Source organism: Cnephaeus nilssonii (genome assembly GCF_951640355.1).
Source record: "Cnephaeus nilssonii genome assembly, chromosome: 2".
Taxonomy (NCBI): Eukaryota; Metazoa; Chordata; class Mammalia; order Chiroptera; family Vespertilionidae; genus Cnephaeus; species Cnephaeus nilssonii.
Window position 1 is genome coordinate 9,644,863 of NC_137073.1, and position 19,690 is coordinate 9,664,552.

General features: G+C 57.6%; 2 protein-coding genes and 1 pseudogene across 3 annotated transcripts; 2 read left to right on the forward strand and 1 right to left on the reverse strand.

Annotated features, from left to right (window-relative positions):
• Nucleotides 1-2,068: 2,068 nt before the first annotated feature.
• PRSS36 (serine protease 36) lies at nt 2,069-12,950 on the forward strand (the record flags this gene model as incomplete). The annotated part of the gene is made up of 15 exons (XM_079795570.1): nt 2,069-2,105; nt 2,392-2,427; nt 2,620-2,655; nt 2,892-3,054; nt 3,363-3,643; nt 5,518-5,684; nt 9,311-9,560; nt 9,666-9,795; nt 10,144-10,400; nt 10,477-10,640; nt 11,012-11,249; nt 11,359-11,500; nt 11,782-12,047; nt 12,125-12,246; nt 12,513-12,950. 15 exons carry the CDS (start codon nt 2,069-2,071, stop codon nt 12,789-12,791), a joined length of 2,568 nt encoding a protein of 855 aa, XP_079651696.1. The 3' UTR covers nt 12,792-12,950.
• On the reverse strand, nt 8,767-9,035 carry LOC307109773 (non-histone chromosomal protein HMG-17-like; annotated as a pseudogene). The gene has a single exon. The product of its transcript is annotated as a non-histone chromosomal protein HMG-17-like (transcript).
• Nucleotides 12,951-14,946: 1,996 nt separating the features above from the next.
• Nucleotides 14,947-19,631, forward strand: PRSS8 (serine protease 8). Its single transcript, XM_079796618.1, has 5 exons — nt 14,947-15,583; nt 17,613-17,775; nt 18,066-18,337; nt 18,423-18,589; nt 18,703-19,631. Exons 1-5 carry the CDS (start codon nt 15,499-15,501, stop codon nt 19,006-19,008), a joined length of 993 nt encoding a protein of 330 aa, XP_079652744.1. The 5' UTR covers nt 14,947-15,498; the 3' UTR covers nt 19,009-19,631.
• The last annotated feature ends 59 nt before the right edge of the window (nt 19,632-19,690 follow it).

The following is a 19,690-nucleotide window of genomic DNA, read 5'->3' on the forward strand; positions in this document are numbered from 1 at the left end:
AGTCAATGGGGGAGACAGGGGGGATATTCGTAATACTTTCAACAATAAAGATAATTTTTTTTAAAAGAAAAAAATGAGAAATAACTTAAAATATTTATTAAATTACTTAAAAGTAATGAATCTGTTAGGTTAATGAAAACCTGCATGTTTCTCATCTCTGCTTCTGCACCCAGCCCTTTGGGATATAATACATCAAGTAGCCTTTGAAAACCCACATGGCACACCTGACATCATGAGAATAGTTCTGGCTTTGGGCACCCCTTGAAAGGGTCTTGGGGACCCCGCCAGGAGTTCCCAGACTATATTTGAGAACTGCTGCTCTAAGACAATCATTCTTTTTTTTTTTTTTTTCAGAGAGAGAGAAAGAGCGAGAGAGAAACATTGATTTGTTGCTCCACTTATTGAAGCAGGGAGAGACTGGGAACTAAAAATCCCTCTCGTTCTCCTCCTACCCTCTAATCGCCTACCAGATCCTTCCGTGTCTGAAACCTACCAGAAGCAAGGGAGTCCATGATGTGGCCCATGAGGGTCAATCTCTGGGGGAACAGATCGCATGGAGAAGGGTGGAGAATAAAAATGGATATGAGGGCCTGGACGGTGTGGCTCAGTGGTTCAGTGTTGACCCACGAACCAAGAGGTCCCGGGTTGGATTCCAGTCAGGGCACATGCAGATTGACAAAGGTTGCATTCCATTGCAGGCACCCTGCTGGCTGGCCCTCAGCGCCCTCTCCTTCTTGGTTCCAGTGACTTCTCCCTCTCTGTCTCTTCAGGCAGGGCTCTGGGTTATCGCTAGCCCCGGGTTGCTTCACCGTCCCTTGCTGGTTCCCGTTAACCCTGCCTACACCTTTGTAAATGGTTCCTTCATTAAACGCTCCTCAATTTCTTTTTGAGGTTCCATATGTGTGGTGTTTTTTTAAAAAGATTTTCTAAAATTGATTTTTAGATAGAAAGGGGGGGGGGGGGGAGAGAAACATGGAGGGACTGCCTCCTGCATGTCCCTACTGGGAATCGAACCGGCAACCTTTCGGTGCACAGGAGGACACCCAACCGAGCCACACTGGCGAGGGCGCCATATGTTTTTGTTTCTGTTTTTAAATATATTTTATTGATTTTTTTTACAGAGAGGAAGGGAGAGGGATAGAGAGTTAGAAACATCGATGAGAGAGAAACATCGATCAGCTGCCTCCTGCACACCCCCTACTGGGGATGTGCCCGCAACCAAGGTACATGCCCTTGACCGGAATCGAACCTGGGGCCCTTCAGTCCGCAGGCCGACGCTCTATCCACTGAGCCAAACCAGTTAGGGCGCGCCATCTGTTTAAGGGGGCTTGTATCGATATAAGCTGAGGGGTTGGGTGACTTTCCCAAGGTCACTCTCACAAAGAGGAAGTGAGAGAACCCCTGAGAGTTCTTCTGACACCGAGAAAGGTGGGGTCTTTATCCAGCCTTGCCAACCTGCCCAGCCCCGTCCTGGAATCTTGTGCCCTGCCCAACCTGCCGGAATCTGTGATCCTTTTGTTGGGATGGGATTGTATTCCCTAGGGCTCCCTTCCCGGACCTGGCCCACAACTTCAGTAACCAGAGCTGTGTGAGAAGAAAAGCCCAAGCCACTAGGGTAACCACACCCCAAACAGAGGTGAGGTCTCGGATGAGTCAAGCCAATGAGGGGCCACTCCTGTCCCAAAGGCCACTGCTCACCCGTAGCCCTGCCTCACCCGCCCTGGCCTCCCAGCCCCTGGCTATCCTTTCTTGCCTTTGCCCACAGGCTTCTCCACTCCTCCCTCCCCCACCCAACAGGTGTCCTGTAACTAGGACATCTGCCTCCACCCCCACCCTGGGCCTCCAGAGATGTGAGATGGGCCAGGGCTCTGGGCTGGGCCTTCAAGCTCCCTACTTCCCCCTTCCAACCCCAGATCCTCTCAGATTCCCAGAGATGGGCTCTGGCCAGGGAGGGTGGGGCTGCTCCTGAGACCATTAGGAGTCACGGCCGGCCGCCCAAACAGTGACGGAGCTGTGGCAGGGAGAGACCTTCACCCATCTCTGTGCCTCCAGTTGACTCAAATGTGCCATGTTCCAGCACCTGCTTCTCCCACTCGTGACCCTCGGTAACCTCGGGAGACAGAGGATGGCTGCAAGGGGCCTGGGTCCTAGCATCTAAGGAGCTGGAGAGCAGGACGCCTGAGCTCTGCCCGGCGAGTCTGGGGTCAGAAGAAGGGAGGGGGCCATCTGAAGACGGAGGGAGTGAGGTGTCAAGAGGGAGAAATTGTGCGAGAGGCGGGAGCAGAGCGAGGAGGCCTGGCCGCAGTGGGGGAGGGAGGAGATGTAAAGCCAGGGGTCGGAGGGCAGGCTGTGAGTGAGGTCTCCAGCCGCTCCCTGCTTCCCTCTTTCCAGCCATCAGCCCCATCCCAGGAGCTTCCCAGGATCCAGGTAAGGCCACTGAACTGGGGAAAGTCAGGTGCAAAGGCAAAACGATGAGGGCTGGCATGGGTGCTGGGGCGGGGGGTGCTGAAAGGGCAGGGCAAGAGGGAGGTGGGTGGGGTGCAGAAGGAAGCTGAGGACTGGGCAGCGTCAGGGGCTGGAATCATCAGCATCTTCCTCTCTTTACCCTCTGACTCCCAGCTCGCAGTCCTGCTCAGGAAGAAGCTCAAGATCCGGGTGAGGAGGGGCTGGGAGGGGGAGGGTGGTCTCAGGTCTGAGAGGAGGCTGAGGCTGGCTGGCAATGAGGGAGGTGGAAAGGACCAGAAACCTACCAGTGCCCAGGTCCTCTTTGTTCTTTGTTCAGGGCGGCAAACGGGAGTGGGGCGAGGAACGGAACTTCGTCCTAAGTTACCTGGGCCTCCGGGGCGGGGGGGGCAGGGACGGGATGTGACCTCACGGTACCCCCACTGCAGACTGTGGTCGCCCTGAGTCCTCTGCCAGAATCGTGGGGGGCTCAGACGCGCAGCCGGGCAGCTGGCCGTGGCAGGTGAGCCTGCACCACAGCGGAGTCCACGTCTGCGGGGGCTCCCTCATCGCCCCCTCCTGGGTCCTCTCCGCCGCTCACTGTTTCGTGAGGTGAGTATTCACCCACGTCCAGCTCCCCTCCTCCAAAAGCCAAACTGCCCGCAGCTGCACCCCGTGTTCACAGCTAATTTGCAGATTAGCTTCACCCCCCGCCCCACCCCGGCGCTAGGTGCTCTGCGGGGTGTCCGGGCTCTGCGTGTTGATGCTGCTAAATATCCAAGTCAGAATGACCTCGTCTCCGCTCCACCGCCCCAGCCGGCGGGGGGCCTGCTTTTCCCACCTTCCAGCAAGTCCTGACCCCCCCCCCCCTCCACCCGCACTGGGTCGACCTAACCCCTCACGCCTCGGCCTTGGCGCAGCAACGGGACGTTGGAGGCCGCGGCCGAGTGGTCGGTGCTGCTGGGCGTGCACTCCCAGGACGGGCCCCTGGACGCCGCGCACGTGCGCGCGGTGGCGGCCATCCTGGTGCCGGACAACTACAGCGGCGTGGAGCTGGGCGCCGACCTGGCCCTGCTGCGCCTGGCCGCGCCCGCCCGGCTGGGCCCCGCCGTGCGCCCCGTCTGCCTGCCCCGCGCCTCGCACCACTTCGCGCACGGCACGGCCTGCTGGGCCACCGGCTGGGGGGACGTGCAGGAGGCGGGTGAGTGCGGAGGCCGGTGGGGCCGGGCGGTTACTGGACAGGTGGAGGTCCTCGGGGCGGGTCCGAGCGGGCATCTCCAAAAAGCTGGGCCTCCGGGGTGGATCGATCGGGGCACCTAGGAAGTGGGTGTGGAGGGGTGGGCCCTCGGGAGGGAGGGCCGCGGGGCGGGGCCTGGGGCGGGGTTTCAAGGCACCGGTAAGCAGTCCATCTTTCTTTTATTCAACAGATATTTTTTGAGCACCTCCTTGTGCCTGGCACTGTGATGGGCACTAGAAATATGCTAATGAACATAAGCAAAAATCCTGCCTCCTCCCTTTACACTCTAGTGGGTAGACATAATGCCTTTTTAGCTAAATAAGCAAACACTTATGTTAGAAGGTAAATCCTCATCTCAAGAAAGTTATCTTTTCATGGTAGCGAGGCCCCCACAATAATTCCACGTCCGTGATGAGGCCTGTGCAATGCCAAGGCCTTTGGAGAGGATACTTGGGGGGGAGATGCCACAGCCTCTGCTTGCAGGGGCCCCATCGGGGCAGGGGGGGAGGGTCAGTCTGAGCACCTAAGAAGTCTGTGTGGATGGACCGGGCCATCTGACATGGGCACCCAGAGCCGGAGGTTTCTGGGAGGTCTTGTGAAGTCAGGGCGTAAGCTGGCATTTCAGGAAGGTGGGGCGATGTGGAGGCCACCCTGGAATGCAGGTGAGGCATCGTCGATGGAGAAGGGCCAGGCTGCCAGGCTGCAGTGGAGTGGGCAGAGGCAGCAGAGGCCTGGACGGCGTGGCTCAGTGGTTGAGCTCCGACCTATGAACCAGGAGGTCATGGTTCAAATGTAGGTCAGGGCACATACCCAGGTTGCGGGCTTGATCCCAAGTAGGGGGCGTGCAGGAGGCAACTGATCAATGATTCTCTCTCTCCCACTACTTTCCTCTCTGAAATAAATAAAAATATCTTTAAAAAAAAAAAAAGCTGGTGGAGCTGGGCCATGAAGGCCTTAAGGTCAGACTGAGGGCCAGAGTACCCCTCCAGCTCCAGGATACCCAGGACAATCCCTAAACTTCCCTGGTTGACCCTTAAGAACACCTCAGCCATCACCTCCCGTCCTGGGATTCTAGATGGGGCGGGAAGGAGCTCTGTCCACACGCTCACCCACTGTGGCTGGACCCTGAGACATTTTCTCCATTGAAAGCGGGTTCACCTGAGGAAGGACGGAGCCCTCAGGGTTAGACGGTGGGAGCCATTTGGTTGTCCTTGGTAAGATCAGAGCGGAACTTCAAAAACATTTCTCTGGCAGCAACACGCGAAGGGCGGGTTGGGGGACAGATCAGTGAGGAGGCCAGGCCCGTCATCCAGGCCCAGGGTTATGCCTCCTGACCCAGGGAAGTTGCAGTGAAAATGCCAAGAGGTCACAAATGACAGGTGTTCTGGGCTTGAGAACTTATTGAAGGGGAAGCTGAGACAGGGGTCAGGGATGACACCCTGGCTCCATGCTTGGCAACGTGGTACAGGACCGCATCTAGGGTACATGGCATCCTTGTTGAAAAGGGTACCTTCTCAGGACTGACACCGCCATGCCAGGGCTCAGAGCTTAGCGATTTTAGCCCTCACATCCCTCCTTCGTTGGCTGGGCATCTTGGTGCAGTGTGAAACCATCCATGGCAGCTCTCACTGGGTGCTCATGGGGTCACTCTGGAGACGAGGATTCAGGAAGAAGGGTGGAGAGGAGCAGGAGACCATGACTGGCTTTGGATGTGGTGGGCGGAGGTACTGGGCATCTGACAGAGGTCCAGGAGGCAGCTGGAGGGGACAAAGTTGAGCCGCGGGGAACAGGGGACTCCACACCTGCCTCACAGCATTTGTCTCTTGTTCTGCCCACAGACCCCCTGCCTCTCCCCTGGGTGCTGCAAGAAGTGGAGCTCAGGCTGCTGGGAGAAGCTGCCTGTCAGTGTCTCTACAGCCGGCCTGGCCCCTTCAACCTCACTTTTCAGCTATTGCCAGGCATGCTGTGTGCTGGCTACCCAGAGGGCCGCAAGGACACCTGCCAGGTGAGGGGCGGTCCCTGCAGCTGCCTGGCAAGGCCAGGCAGAGCTGTAACCAATCGGAGGCGGTGTGAGGAACAGACAGGTGCCATCTCTCTCATATCTCTGAGCCTTATCTGCAAAAAGAGGACAAGAAGCCAATAGATGGGATTGATGTGAAGGTTATAACTAGACAGAACTTGGGGCTCAGCGGCGGGCACTGTTATTGTGGCAGTATGTACAGTGGTTATGTGCCAGACTCTAGAGTGAGTTTAATTTTACTTAGTGTCTACCATACCGGGCAGACTCACTCCAGAGTCTGGCACATAACCACCACATATTAGCTGTGTAACCTTGGCCAAGTTATTTAAATATCTTTTTATTGATTTCAGAGAGGAAGGGAGAGGGAGAGAGAAACATCAATGATAAAAGGGAATCATTGATTGGCTGCCTCCTGCACACCCCTCCACTGGGGACCCAACCCGAAACCCAGGCATGTGCCCTGACCAGGAATCGAACCGTGACCTCCTGGTTCATAGGTTGATGCTCAACCACTGAGCCACACCCATCGGGCGCCTTGGCCAAGTTACTTAACCTCATGTCCAGACTTTCTCATCCGGAAGACAGAGGTGATAGTGCTCCCTACCTCATAGGGTGGTTAGGATGATTAAATTAATTGGTACATGTAAGAGCACTTAGAACAGTATGTGGTTTTTAATAAGAGCTAAATAACTATTAGCTACTAATATTATTATAATCCCACTTCCCAGCTCTCACTGGGTGCTTGATGGGGCCATTCCTGAGATGAGGATGTAGAATAACAGAGCATAGCATCTATAGTATATACTCAATCAATAGTTATCTTTAAAAATGAATTAATCCTTCACAAAAGGGAATTTTCCAGGTCACCTTCTGAAGGCCAAAATATAGTATATTATAACTATTTTCCCCATAAACTCTGCTCAAATCACACACATTTTTAGGGTACTTAGCCTAGGTGGTGGCAATGGGGATTCAAGCTAGATGGTCTTCAGGTTCCTCCCAATTATGAAGTTCTGTGACCTATGGACATAACCCTCTGCCTTCTTGAACAGGATTGCAAACAATTCAAATCCCTCTAGGCCAGCGCCGTCCAACAGAGCTTCCGATGGTGACGGAAATATTCTATATCTGCACTGTCCAGGGTAGTAGCCACTAGCCACATTGTCTACTGAACATTTGAAAAACATCTGAAATATGATTGGTGTAACTGAGGAATTAAATATTCAACTTTATTTTTAATATATTTTTATTGATTTCAGAGAGGAAGGGAGAGGGATAGATAGAAACATCAATGATGAGAAAGAATAATTGATTGGCTGCCTCCTGCACACCCCTCACTGGGGGTCGAGCTTGCAACCCAGGCCTGTGCCCTGACCTGGAATTGAACCATGACCTCCTGGTTCATAGGTCAACACTCAACCACTGAGCCAGACTGGCCGAGTTTAATTTTAGTTAGTGTCTACCATACTGGACAGCACAGTTCTAGAGGGTTCTGAGCCTTCTTTGTGACCCTGTTCAGGTCACATAGGTACCTGACCTGGACTATAGAGATGTCATAGGGACAATTCCTCTAAGCATGAAATAGTCCTCAACCCCTGTTTTAGTGTCTGTTCATTGTAGTTCTTCCTTCTGTCTCTTCCTGCTGCTTTTAGATTTCCTATTTTTAACAGCCTCCTAAATGCTGGCACCTCTGATTCACTTAACAATTGGGTGATCTTAGAAACCCCAAACAGCATTTATTTGAACTATTCATTGAACAAGAATCATTTGGCTCCGAGTGTCTCCCTGAAGGTCTCTCTGGCGTGGCCTTTGATGCATTCGTTTGTCACTCTTGACTTGGCTGTTCCTCATCAGCCTTTCTGCTTTACAAGTCCTTCTTCTTCTTTTTTTTTCCCCAAGCCAAACTGTATCCAGCTTTATTAAAGACTAGCAGCCCATCACGCGATATCATGTGCAGTAGGCCGCCCGCCACTTCCGCGGGAGCCGGCAAGAACCACAGCGTGCCGCGGAAGCGAACGTGGGTGCCGGGAGGGAGCGCGATGCTGCCCTGGGAAGCCGGCCCACCATCTCCTCTCCGGGCGGCCGGCTCCCCTGTCCCCCAGAGGCCCTCCGCAGCCGGGGTGTCACCGTGGCGATGAAGCAAGCATTCTGTCAGGCCGCTCAAGCTGCCCACTCCCAGCGGCAGCCCCCCCAGGACTGGGGGACTCCCGCGAGGCTAAGGGGACTGGGCGCCGCCATCTTGTGGTGGAGTGATGGTTAATTTGCATATTACCCTTTTATTAGATAGGCTACTTTTCATAAACAATCATGGTATTTCAGGCAGGACATGGGCAGACAATCGTTAACAGTATACAACAACTTTCAAACTTCCTTCCTCAATGAACTACCAAAATCAGAAAGCCACTGTAAAACCCAATGAAGTCTTCATCTGATGCTCTGAACAGGGCAAGTTTAGAGTGAGCGTTGACATTTCACATTGAGCATGTTGTTTAACAGCTTTTCACAAGCCGACCCTGACTTTCAGGAAATGAAATGAAAATGGCAGAGAATATCAATCTGTAGATCCACAGTCTAAAAAGGCACTGCTGCTCTTTTGAGGGAGGCCATCTCAGTGGTGACACTGGAAAGTCCAGATTGCCAACATACTGGAAACCAATTTTTTGGGGTCAGGTCCCAATAGGTCTCTGGGCTTAAGACAGCCAAAGTCTATGCTTAAAGTGGAGAGGGAGGAAAGGACATAAAAACGAATTTTAGTTTTCCCACACGACAGGTGTTAGTGCCAAGATGGCTAATGTGTGATCCCTCCTCCCAGGAACCAAGAGGAAGTTTCTCAAAACTAGAAGGGAAAGTATCCCCGCCCCCCACCCCATGTCAGTCCAGCTTTGGAGACATTCTATTAGTACTATATGTCCTTCCCCAAAAAAATAACAATGACGTGTTCTGTGTGCTAACAACATAGCTTTAAAAAAAAAGGTAAAACAAAATTCCTTTTTATAAAACTTGATAAAAATAGTATTTCAAACTGCACAGTCACCAGAAACACACAGTTATCAAAAAGGCACACACTTCACTCGGCATCTCCAGCACCTTCGGCTTTCTGCCTGGTCTGTTTTGGCATCTCCATTTTCTGCAGGGTTATTCCCATCTTTGCCAGCATCAGCTTTCCCCTTTCCCTTTCGCTACCTTCTCTCCCTTCTTTGCAGGGGCCTTTTTAGGCTTGGGCTCTGGCTCTGGAGGAGCAGGTTTAGCTGATAACCTGGCGGATCTTCTCTGTGGTTCGTCCTTCACCTTGGCTTTATCTCCTTTAGCATCCCCTTCAGCCTTTCTCTTGGGCATGATGGCGACAGTGGAGGGACGTCGGAGCGGGACGCAGGGATGCAGCAGCGACTGGGCCTTGCTCGGTCCGGGGGTCGATCTCGTCTCCTCCTACAAGTCTTTCTTCTGCTTAGAGTTGTAGGGAATACAGAAGGTGACTCAACCAAGGCAGTTCCTAGGAGAAGGTGGCTGTGTGCTGGTCCCACAAGAAGAGGTGTAGAACCTTTGGAGGGTGGCCCAGTATAAACTGGTGGGTCCCCGGGCTGATCCCCTGACACGGAGTCATCTATCATCAGGGAGACTCGGGGGGACCCCTGGTCTGTGAGGAAGGAGGACGGTGGTTCCTGGCGGGAATCACCAGCTTTGGCTTTGGCTGCGGAAGGAGGAACCGCCCTGGAGTCTTCACTGCTGTGGCTCCCTACGAGGCATGGATCCGGGAAAAGGTGATGGGCTCAGAACCTGGGCCTGCCTTTCCCACCCAGTCCCGGGGGCCCCAGTCAGGCCCCCCGGAGCCCATGGATGAGAACTGCACCATTGCCCTGCCAGGTGAGGGGGAGGACGCCTGGATGTCCACTGAACATGGGAGATTTGAGTTGGGTGGGCAGTGCTGGGGTTCAAGGGGCCCGCTGACCCAGGCCTCTCACCCCTCAGAGTGTGGGAAGGCCCCGAGGCCAGGCGCCTGGCCGTGGGAGGCCCAGGTGATAGTGCCCGGATACAGACCCTGCCATGGGGCGCTGGTGTCTGAAAGCTGGGTCTTGGCACCTGCCAGCTGCTTTCTGGAGTGAGTGAAAACCCGTCTCAGCCAGATTCCCACCCTCCCCGCATCGGCCTGAGACACTACCTAGCCCCAGTCCTGAGTGGGGGGTTGCGGGGAACCTCAGTCTGGAGTGCGGGAGGGGGAGTTCCCCTTGGGAGGTGTAGGATCCAACTCACAAAGTGGGGTCCCGGTCTATCGGGAGCGAGGAGAGGGGTTAGTGTAAGTTCGATCCGGGCTCTGGGGTCTGAGTGCACAGTGCTCAGGCGGGGGATACAACATCCTCGCCTGGAAATGGAGCCCAGATCGGGGCTGAGAGGTTTCGCGCCCAGGGTGCGGAACCCAGCCCACGGCCCCAGTCTCCCCATCCCGCAGCCCCAGCAGCTCCGCCCGCCCGCCCCGCGACCTGACCAGCTGGCGCGTGCTGCTGCCCTCGCGGCCGCGCGCGGAGCAGGTGGCGCGCCTCGTGCCGCACGGGAACGCTTCCCGGGACGACGCGGCGGACCTGGCGCTGCTGCAGCTGCGCGCGCCGGTGAACCTGAGCGCCGCGCCGCGGCCGGTGTGCCTGCCTCACCCGGAACACTATTTCCTGCCCGGGAGCCGCTGCCGCCTGGCTCGCTGGGGCCGCGGCGGTGAGCAGGGGCGCATGGAGGGGCGGCGCGCGGCCCTACTGCGCTGCGCGCGGACTCCTTCCTCTCTCTCTCCCAGGGCCCGCGCCCGGCCCGCACGTGCTGCTGGAGGCGGAGCTGTTGAGCAGCTGGTGGTGTCACTGCTTGTACGGCCGCCAGGGGGCGACAGTGCCGCCGCCGGGAGACCCGCCGCACGCGCTCTGCCCCGCCTACCAGGAGGAGGAGGAGGCCGGCCGCTGCTGGGTGAGCGGCGGGGGCGGGGCCTGCGTGTCTCGGAGAGGCGGGGGGGGTGAGGGGCGGAGCCTGAGGATGACTGGGAAGGAGGCTGAGCGCTCCCGGGGACCGGGTAAGGCGGGGCCAGACGCCCTGGGGGCGGAGCCTGGCCCTGGGGGAACGTGGGGAGAGCCCTCAGGGGAGCTCTGGGCCCCGTCGGGCTTTCTCGCTACCCCTGGATTTAAAGGGATGATTGACTACAGATTATTAATGGAACCTGGCCTGGAGGAACGCCCTTTGATATCCTCTCATCAACTCTGGTACACACACACACACACACACACACACACACACACACGCAGAGCACGCAGAGGTTGGTAACTCACACTCTCTTGCTGCAGAACGACTCCAGTTGGAGCCTTTTGTGCCGGGAGGAGGGGACCTGGTTCCTGGCTGGAATCAGAGACTCCTCCGGCGGCTGCCTGCGTCCCAGAGCCTTCTACCCTCTTCAGACCCACGGCCCATGGATCAGCCATGTGACTCGGGGAGCCTACCTGGAGGACCAGCTGGCCTGGGACTGGGGCCCTGAGGGCGAGGAGACCGAGACACAAACTTGTCCGTCCCACACAGAACGTGGTGGTGAGGAAGGAGGCCTTGGCGCCTGGTCCTTGGGGGTGCTGAGATCCATGGCAGAGGCCTCAGGGGTCAGCTGTGAGACCGCCCCTGAGGTGGTCCCTCCTCTCCCTAGCCTGTGGCCTGCGGCCAGAGCCGGCGCCAACGGGGCTCCTGTGGCCTTGGCTGGCTGAGGTGCATGTGGCCGGCGATCGAGTCTGCACGGGGATCCTCGTGGCCCCGGGCTGGGTCCTGGCAGCCACTCACTGCGTCCTCAGGTGGGTCTCACCCATCTCCTGGGCAATGGGAAAACTGGGGGGTGGGCCAAGGATTCTTGCCATTGAGGGATATTCCCCCTTTAGGGCTCTTAGAGCACAGGGAAACCTCTGTGAAGGGTTCGGAGACAGAAGGGAGATTTGGAAGGAGCAATAATAAAGGAGTCAGTGGAATAACTTTGGAGATTCGTTCCACCCTCTCCCCTGGGCTGGGGAAGACTTTGCCTGTAGGGAGACGTGGGTGGAGGGTGGGCAGGAGGTAACAATGGGCCTTGTTCCAACAGGCCAGGCTCTACAACAGTGCCTTACATTGAAGTGTACCTGGGCCGGACCGGGGCCAGCCCCCTCCCACAGGGCCACCAGGTGTCCCGGTCGGTCATCAGCATCCGCCTGCCCCGGCACCTGGGACTCCGGCCCCCTCTGGCCCTCCTAGAGCTGAGCTCCCGGGTGGAGCCCTCCCCTTCAGCCTTGTCTATCTGCCTTCACCCAGGGGGTATCCCCCTGGGAAGCAGCTGCTGGGTGCTGGGCTGGAAGGACCCCCAGGACCGAGGTGAGAGCCCTGGGTCCTGGGGGTGAGAAGTGACTTGAGGCCAGCATCCCTGGGACAACCTTCTCTCCTCTCTCTAGTCCCTGTGGCTGCTGCTGTCTCCATCTTGACACCACGACTCTGTCACTGCCTCTATGAGGGCATTCTGCCCCCTGGGACGCTCTGTGTCCTGTATGCAGAGGGGCAGGAAGACAGGTGTGAGGTACAGGGGCCTGGGTGTCCTGCCCCAGGGAGGGGGCAGGCAGTGCTGGGCAGCTAGACCCTGGAGAGACAGCAGGTTAAAATTCTTGGGTGCTGGGCCCGAAATGGGTGGAAGTAGTGTTTCCCGGTTGGACCTTGGAGAGCAACCAGGGCTCCGGATGCCTTAAGGATGGAGACGAGCAGAAGGTTGGGCTGGACCCTAGGCGAAGGTGCAGGGGACCAGGAGGAAGGGTAAGAGACCTTCGGGCCTTGGCTTTTACTCCGCAGGTGACCTCCGCACCTCCGCTCCTGTGCCAGAGTGAGGGAGGCTCCTGGGTCCTTGTGGGCATGGCTGTTAGAGGGAGCCGGGAGCTGTTTGCCGCCGTTGGCCCTGAAGAGGCCTGGATCTCCCAGATAGTGGGGGAGGCTCATTTCTTGCCCTCCAGTGGCTCCCCCTACTGGCCCCCTGAAGGCAGCTACCTCTGTCCTCCGGACATGGCTGGGGCCTCAGGCTCCGCTCCTGCTGCTCTGTTCCTGCTGCTACTGACCCCCCTGATTCAGGGCTGAGGGGTCTGGCTCCCGGACCACCTCCCCTCCTCCTTCCCCACCCCCTCCAGCCCTCTACTTCCTTCCCAGTGGGGTTGGAATGTGACTTAACCGGCTTTCAATCCCTTTGCCAGAACCTCCAGAGCTCCCCACCCACCTAGACTGCCACGGCTTCAGATACTTGGGCCTCAGTGCCTGGATACTTTGTGCCCTGGAATCCTCGGGGGCAGCCTGAGCCGGCAATAAAGGTGTAAATAAAGACACGTGGCCCTGTGGCATTGCTGAGGGCAGGCTGGGGGGTAGAGGGAAGCCCGAGGGACAGGGCCCCTCCCTCCTGGGCTTCCGTGACTCAGGCCTTGGGCTCCCAGGAAATGTGTCCCTGATAACGTGGCAGCTGTCCCTCATTCCTGTCCCAGGGTGGGGGAGGCTGGGCAGCCAGCTGGGTGTGTGTCACCTCCCCAGTGGAATCGGCATCCCCAACACCTGCTGGACACCTCAGCCCCAGCTCTGACCCTGCTGCCCCGCCCCCCAGAGGAAGAAGGACCCGGGGTGAGGGTCACAGAAGGACGGGTCCAGGAGTCTGGGAGTCCAGGGTCTGCCTACAATACCCTATACCCACAGAGAGCCACCCCCATCCACACACCCTGATGAATGATGTCCCAACATAGTCACCTCCAGTGTCCCCAGGACCCACATGACACTTATACCCTTCAAGGGTCCTCAACTCTCTCCTCCTGCCCAGTGCCCTCGGGGCTTGAGGCCCATCACCATCCTTGTATATACATCCCTCCACCTCGCCCACCACTTCTCGGTTCACCCCCCTGCATTAGTTCAGGCACGGTCCCTGCTAACTACTAAGTCATGGCCCAGCTAGGGTGTGAGGGATAAGCCCACGAAGTGCTCCCATGTAGTGGGGACACCGATGGACACCCCTGGCTGGGGATCAGGAAAGGGCCATGGAGGTGACGTTTGAGCACAGAAAAAGAGCAGATGGGGACCTGGGGACAGGAAGTGCTTGCGGTGGAAGCCAGATGATGAAGGTAGCAGAGGGGTCACCTCTGGGGCTGGAGTCAGCTCTCTGGTTGAGCAGGCAGAGGATGGGGGAGGGCACACCTAAAGGGCAGCTGGGAGTTCCCCTTGGGAGTGGGAGGAGATGGGCAGAGGTCCTTTTTTTTTTTAATATATTTTACTGATTTTTTTACAGAGAGGAAGGGAGAGGGATAGAGAGTTAGAAACATCGATGAGAGAGAAACATCGATCAGCTGCCTCCTGCACACCTCCTACTGGGGATGTGCCCGCAACCCAGGTACATGCCCTTGACCGGAATCGAACCTGGGACCCTTCAGTCCGCAGGCCGACGCTCTATCCACTGAGCCAAACCGGTTAGGGCTGGGCAGAGGTCCTTAAAGGCCAGGCTTGTCTTTAGCTGCCAGGGCCCAAATAGAATATTCCCTTGAATCTCCATAGGGACGGACATCCCCACTTGCTCCCCACACTCAGTCAGTCACCCATATGCCATTCCCCACAAACATTTTTTAAAATATATTTTTATTGATTTCAGAGAGGAAGGGAGAGGGAGAGAGAAATAGAAATATCAATGATGAGAGAGAATCATCGATCGGCTGCCTCCTGCACGCCCCACACTGGGCATTGAGCCCGCAACCCAGGCATGTGCCCTTGACTGGAATCAAACCTGGGACCCTTCAGTCCGCAGGGTGACGCTCTATCCACTGAGCCAAGCCAGCCAGGGCTGCCTTGTGAAGGCTTTTCCATAACCCCTTTGGGTCTCCGTTCTGAGGGCACTTCCTTGAGGAGCCCTTGGTGCCAGCCTATCTCAAGCTCCTGGAAACAGCTCCCCGGTCCCCCATTGTCCCTTCTTTCTCACGTGGCTGGTTTGAAATTATTCTATAATTGCTTGTGATTATTTGTGTCCTGTGTCACCCCCACTTCAGAGTGAGTTCAGGGAAGGCAGGGATGGTGTCTGTTTTGTCTCCTGTGCCTGGAACAGAGTAGGCACTCGGTAAATATTTGTGAGGTGATTGGCACTGCCAGACACGCTCACCACACACAGATGAGGCTGCGGGCTCTCCCCAAGGGCCTGCCCCGGCCCCAGCCCGGGCAAACCCAGGCTCTTAGGCTCAGACACCGGGGCCCAGGAAGGGAAGGGGGCAGGAGCGCCTCGGGCCCCAGGATAGCAAGGCTGAGCCAAGCCCTGGGAGGCATAACTGGTTTGGGAGCCTGAAAGCCCTGGGCCAGCAGCACTGGGTGGCCCTCCAGCGAGCTGGCCACTGGACATTCCATTCCATCCCTGCCCGGGGCTGCTCTCCGGGGGTCAGCCGCCCCCAGCGCGCCCTTTCCGCGCAGACACGCTCCCCTGGGGGCTGCGGGAGTGGGGACGTCAGCGGCGCGGGAGCTGGCAGGGCCGAGCGGGAGGGCGGGGCCGAGGGCGGGGCGGGCAGGTAGGTGCTTTTCTCCGGGAGCTGCCACCTGAGGCTTTCCGCGGCCGGGCCGTGCGGAGACGTGTCCGCTCTGAGGGCTGCGTTGCCGCCGTCCCCTGGGTGCCTGCTCCGCGCCCTGGAAGCCAGCCTGGGCAACCTGCTCCGCTCCCCCCGCGCGGGTTCCAGCATCCCTTCCCTCTGGGCCCGACACCGGAACCTCGCCTTCGGAACCAGTCCCAGGTCCCTTCCCTTGGGTGTCTGGGGTCTCCCCAGGGGCCCTCGCCTGGGTCATGGCCCAGAGGGCAGGCCTGGGGCCTAGGCGGCTGGAGGCCGCTGCCGTTCTGCTGTTGCTTGGATGGTTCCGGTCCGGGCTGGGTGAGTTGTACGGGCAGAGGGCATGGGGAGGGGTTCTCCTGGGCTCAAGAACCCCCGCACCCTAGCTCTTGGCTTCTCTCGCCCCCTCCGGCTTGGACTTCTTGGGGGGATGGGCAGCTCTCCTGAGAAGTGGCAGGTGCTCAGAAGTCTGGGGGCCCGGCCTTTCCGGCTTACCCCTCCCTCCTTCTCTTGCCTTCCAGGAGCCCCGGGGGCCGGGGCGAAGGTGAGGCTTGGGGGGTGGGGGTGGGGGGAGAGGAAGAGGAGGGGACACAGACTGAGATTCCCGTGGCGTGTTTAATGGGTGCCTGACCTCTGTCTGCCAGGCCTCTCACCCACCGCAGTGTCTTCAGCCCCACAATAGCTCAGTGAGACGGGGGTTGTAGCCCGAGTCCTACAGATAAAGAAGCCCAAGAGCAGAGAAGCGCTTTGCCCAAAGGCGCACAGCCAGTACGTGGCACAGCCAGTAAGAGCTGGAGTTTAAATTCCTAACGTGGATTGTTTTGAGGGAAACAAACCAAAGGTCTCCTTCCGCCAAGGCAGTCACCAGACTCTGAGTCCCGGCTTCACCACTCACTGCTGGGTGCTGGGCTTACTGCTCACCTCTCAAATGAAGTTGATTGCGTTTATCTCCTGGGGCTGTCTGAGGAGTCCTGGAGATAAAGGAAGTGAAAGCCCCTTGGGGCCTCACGATAGAGTAGCGCTTGTCATTATTCTGAGAGGAGGAGCCTGGCTGGGCAGTTTTCTCTGCTCCTGGGAAGGTGACTTTGTGAAGGGCGGTTGGGTCTTGTTCCAAACTGCCAGCCTCAGTGGGGGTAGGGCGGCCTTCACACTGTGGGAGCCCAGCTGTTCTGTCCCTTTGTTCAGAACCCGCACCCACAGCTCCATCTCTGCGCCCAGCCCCGCAGCGCATGGGGACCCGTGGGGAGGGCCGGGTGTGTGGTGAGCTCAGGAGCAGTGGTGACTGGGCAGTATCAGGGAAGCACAGCCTGGGAGCTCTGTGCACTGCCTGACTCAGGCGGCAGGGCAGGGCAGGCCAAGGAGCGGCTGCCATGGGCAAATGGAGATTTGCCGAGCGAGCAAAGTAGGGCTGAGGAAAGGAATTCTAGGTAGTGACCTTGAGGAGCCAAGATCCAGAGGTGAATAAGTGCTGACCCCAAGTCTATGGCAGGAAGCGTCCAGATGGGTGGCACTGTCCTGGGAGGTCTGGATGTGTCTTAAGGGCAGTGTGAAGCCAGGGAAGGATTTAAGGGGGTGTCACCTGGCCAGATTTCTCGTTTATAAAGGTCTTCAGACTTATAAGGGGTGGATTGGATATAAGGCCTGGAAGGAAGGAAGGAAGGAAGGAAGGGAGGGAGGGAGGGAGGGAGGGAGGGAGGGAGGGAGGGAGGGAGGGAGGGAGGGAGGAAGGAAAGAGGAAGGGAGGGAGGGAGGAAAGAAGGGAGGAAGGAAGGAAAGAGGAAGGAAGGGAGGGAGGGAGGAAGGGAGGAAGGAAGGGAGGGAGGGAGGGAGGGAGGGAGGAAGGAAGGAAGGAAGGAAGGAAGGAAGGGAGGGAGGGAGGGAGGGAGGGAGGGAGGGAGGGAGGGAGGGAGGGAGGAAGGAAGGAAGGAAGGAAGGGAGGGAGGGAGGGAGGGAGGAAGGAAGGAAGGAAGGAAGGGAGGGAGGGAGGGAGGGAGGGAGGAAGGAAGGGAGGGAGGGAGGGAGGGAGGGAGGAAGGATGGAAAGAAGGAAGGAAGGGAGGGAGGAAGGAAGGATGGAAAGAAGGAAGGGAGGGAGGGAGGGAGGAAGGAAAGAGGAAGGAAGGGAGGAAGGAAGATGTAAGAGACCTGAATGAGGGAATGGGTCAAGGTGGCAAAACTGATCGCGCCTGGTAAGCAGTGGGATGGGGACAAAGGGGTGGCCAGCTTCTGTGAACTCACTTCCCAGGCTCCAAACCCGATCTCCTGGGCTTTATTGGGAGTGTAGGGCTAAGAACAAGATATGGGGGCCTCAGAAGGGCCTGACCCCCTCCTCTTCCTCCCTCCCTGGGCAGCCTTTTGCGGTGTGGCCTCCCAAGCACGCATCACAGGTGGTAACAGTGCAACCCCTGGCCAGTGGCCCTGGCAGGTCAGCATCCTCTATGATGGCAATCACGTGTGTGGCGGTTCTCTCGTGTCTGAGCAGTGGGTACTGTCGGCTGCCCACTGCTTTCCAAGGTACCAACTGGGTTGGGGGCAAGGTGGGGATGCCAAAAGTAGGCTGGAGGTCAAAGTTCAGGGATCAATTCAGATAAGAGGTTGGGGTTCTTGGATTGGGTCTAGGGTTATCAATGAAGGCTGAAAGATAAGTCAGGAATGAAGGTCAGAGGTCACAAGTCACAGGATAAAACTAGGGCAAGTTTGGGATGTAGAAAGTCCTTTGCTGGGATCAGAATCTGGGGTTGGATGCCACAGGGATCAAGGAGCCAGGTCTCCTGGGTCCCAGCCTTTGTCCTCCCTGCATGCAGGGAGCACCGCAAGGAAGACTACGAAGTAAAGCTAGGTGCCCACCAGCTGGACTCCTACACCCCTGCGGCCGAGGTTCGCACCGTGGCACAGGTCATTTCCCACCCCAGTTACCGCCACGAGGGCTCCCAGGGGGACATCGCACTCGTCCGTCTCAGCAACCCCATCACCTTCTCCCGCTACATCCGGCCCATCTGCCTCCCTGCAGCCAATGCCTCCTTCCCCAATGGCCTCCAATGCACTGTCACTGGATGGGGCCACGTGGCCCCCTCAGGTGAGGTGGGCACTGATGCCTAGAGGCATGGAGGGAGCCTGACTCAGGGTAGGAGGCCCTGGCTAAGCATCTTTTGCCCCCACAGTGAGCCTCCAGGCCCCCAGGATACTCCAGCAACTTGAGGTGCCGCTGATCAGTCGTGAGACATGTAACTGCTTGTACAACATCAATGCCAAGCCTAATGAGCCCCACTCCATCCAGCAGGACATGGTGTGTGCTGGCTATGTAGAGGGGGGCAAGGATGCCTGCCAGGTAAATGCAAGGGGTCCAGCGGGACAAATGAATCTTGGGAAATGAGGGCTGGCATGGGTGACTGGAGGCCTGGGGCCTGGTCCTGACAGCTGTTGTATGGCTTTTCTCCTCAGGGTGACTCTGGGGGCCCACTCTCCTGCCCTGTTGGGGGCCTCTGGTACCTGGCAGGCATTGTGAGCTGGGGTGATGCCTGTGGGGCCCCCAACAGGCCTGGTGTGTACACTCTGACCTCCAGCTATGCCTCCTGGATTCACCACCATGTAGCGGAGCTCCAGCCTCAGGTGGTGTCCCAGCTCCAGGAGTCCCAGCCCGACATCAACCTCTGCAGCAACCACGTGGCCTTCAACTCTGCTCCAGGCCAGGGTTTGTTGGGGCTTACCCTTTTGCTATCACTAGCCCTGACCCTGGGCCTCCTCTAGCCATGGTGGGAGCACTGAGCTACTCACCCTGGGAGTTGACCCCGTTTCTAGAACTGCCCTATTGTACATAAGGACAGACGCCTGTTCCCAGGAATGGACCTGGCCCCTCCTTGACAGTTGGGCCTGAGGCTTTAGTCACTCCGTCCTCCCAGGACCCTGTGAGAGCTCAGGGCACCATCATGACCTTTGAGCCCACACTCCTGGGTTTGTTCTTTGGGACTGTAGCCCAGAGCCAGGAATTTTACTGCCTGTGGTACTGGCTAGAACCTCTGGCCACCTCCTGTCCACAAGCCTATTGGTTGGGCTCCTATGGAGCTTCCAAGGAGCCTTCGCTAAGAAAATGGGCCCTGGCTCTTACGTTTCTGGAAGACTGGGCAGCTGCCCAGCTGACTGCTGCTGAAGGGCTGGCTGCTGTGCCCGACGTGCTCTGCCTGGTGAGCCCCATCACTTTGCCCTCCTGTTGTCTTCTGGGCTGGAGCTGCCTCTGAGCAGCATGTTTCCAAGGACAGAAAAGGCCCCAATCTTGCCCCAATAGCTGCCAAGCCCCCACTGTGCCCTGATTTCTGGACTCCGGAGGACTGAGCCCCCACCGGAACCGGGCTTGAGCTTGGATCTGGGGTAGAGGGTAGAAGGAGCAAGAAGGAATAAAATGTTTTGAGCATAACTGGCTGAGTGTGTGACA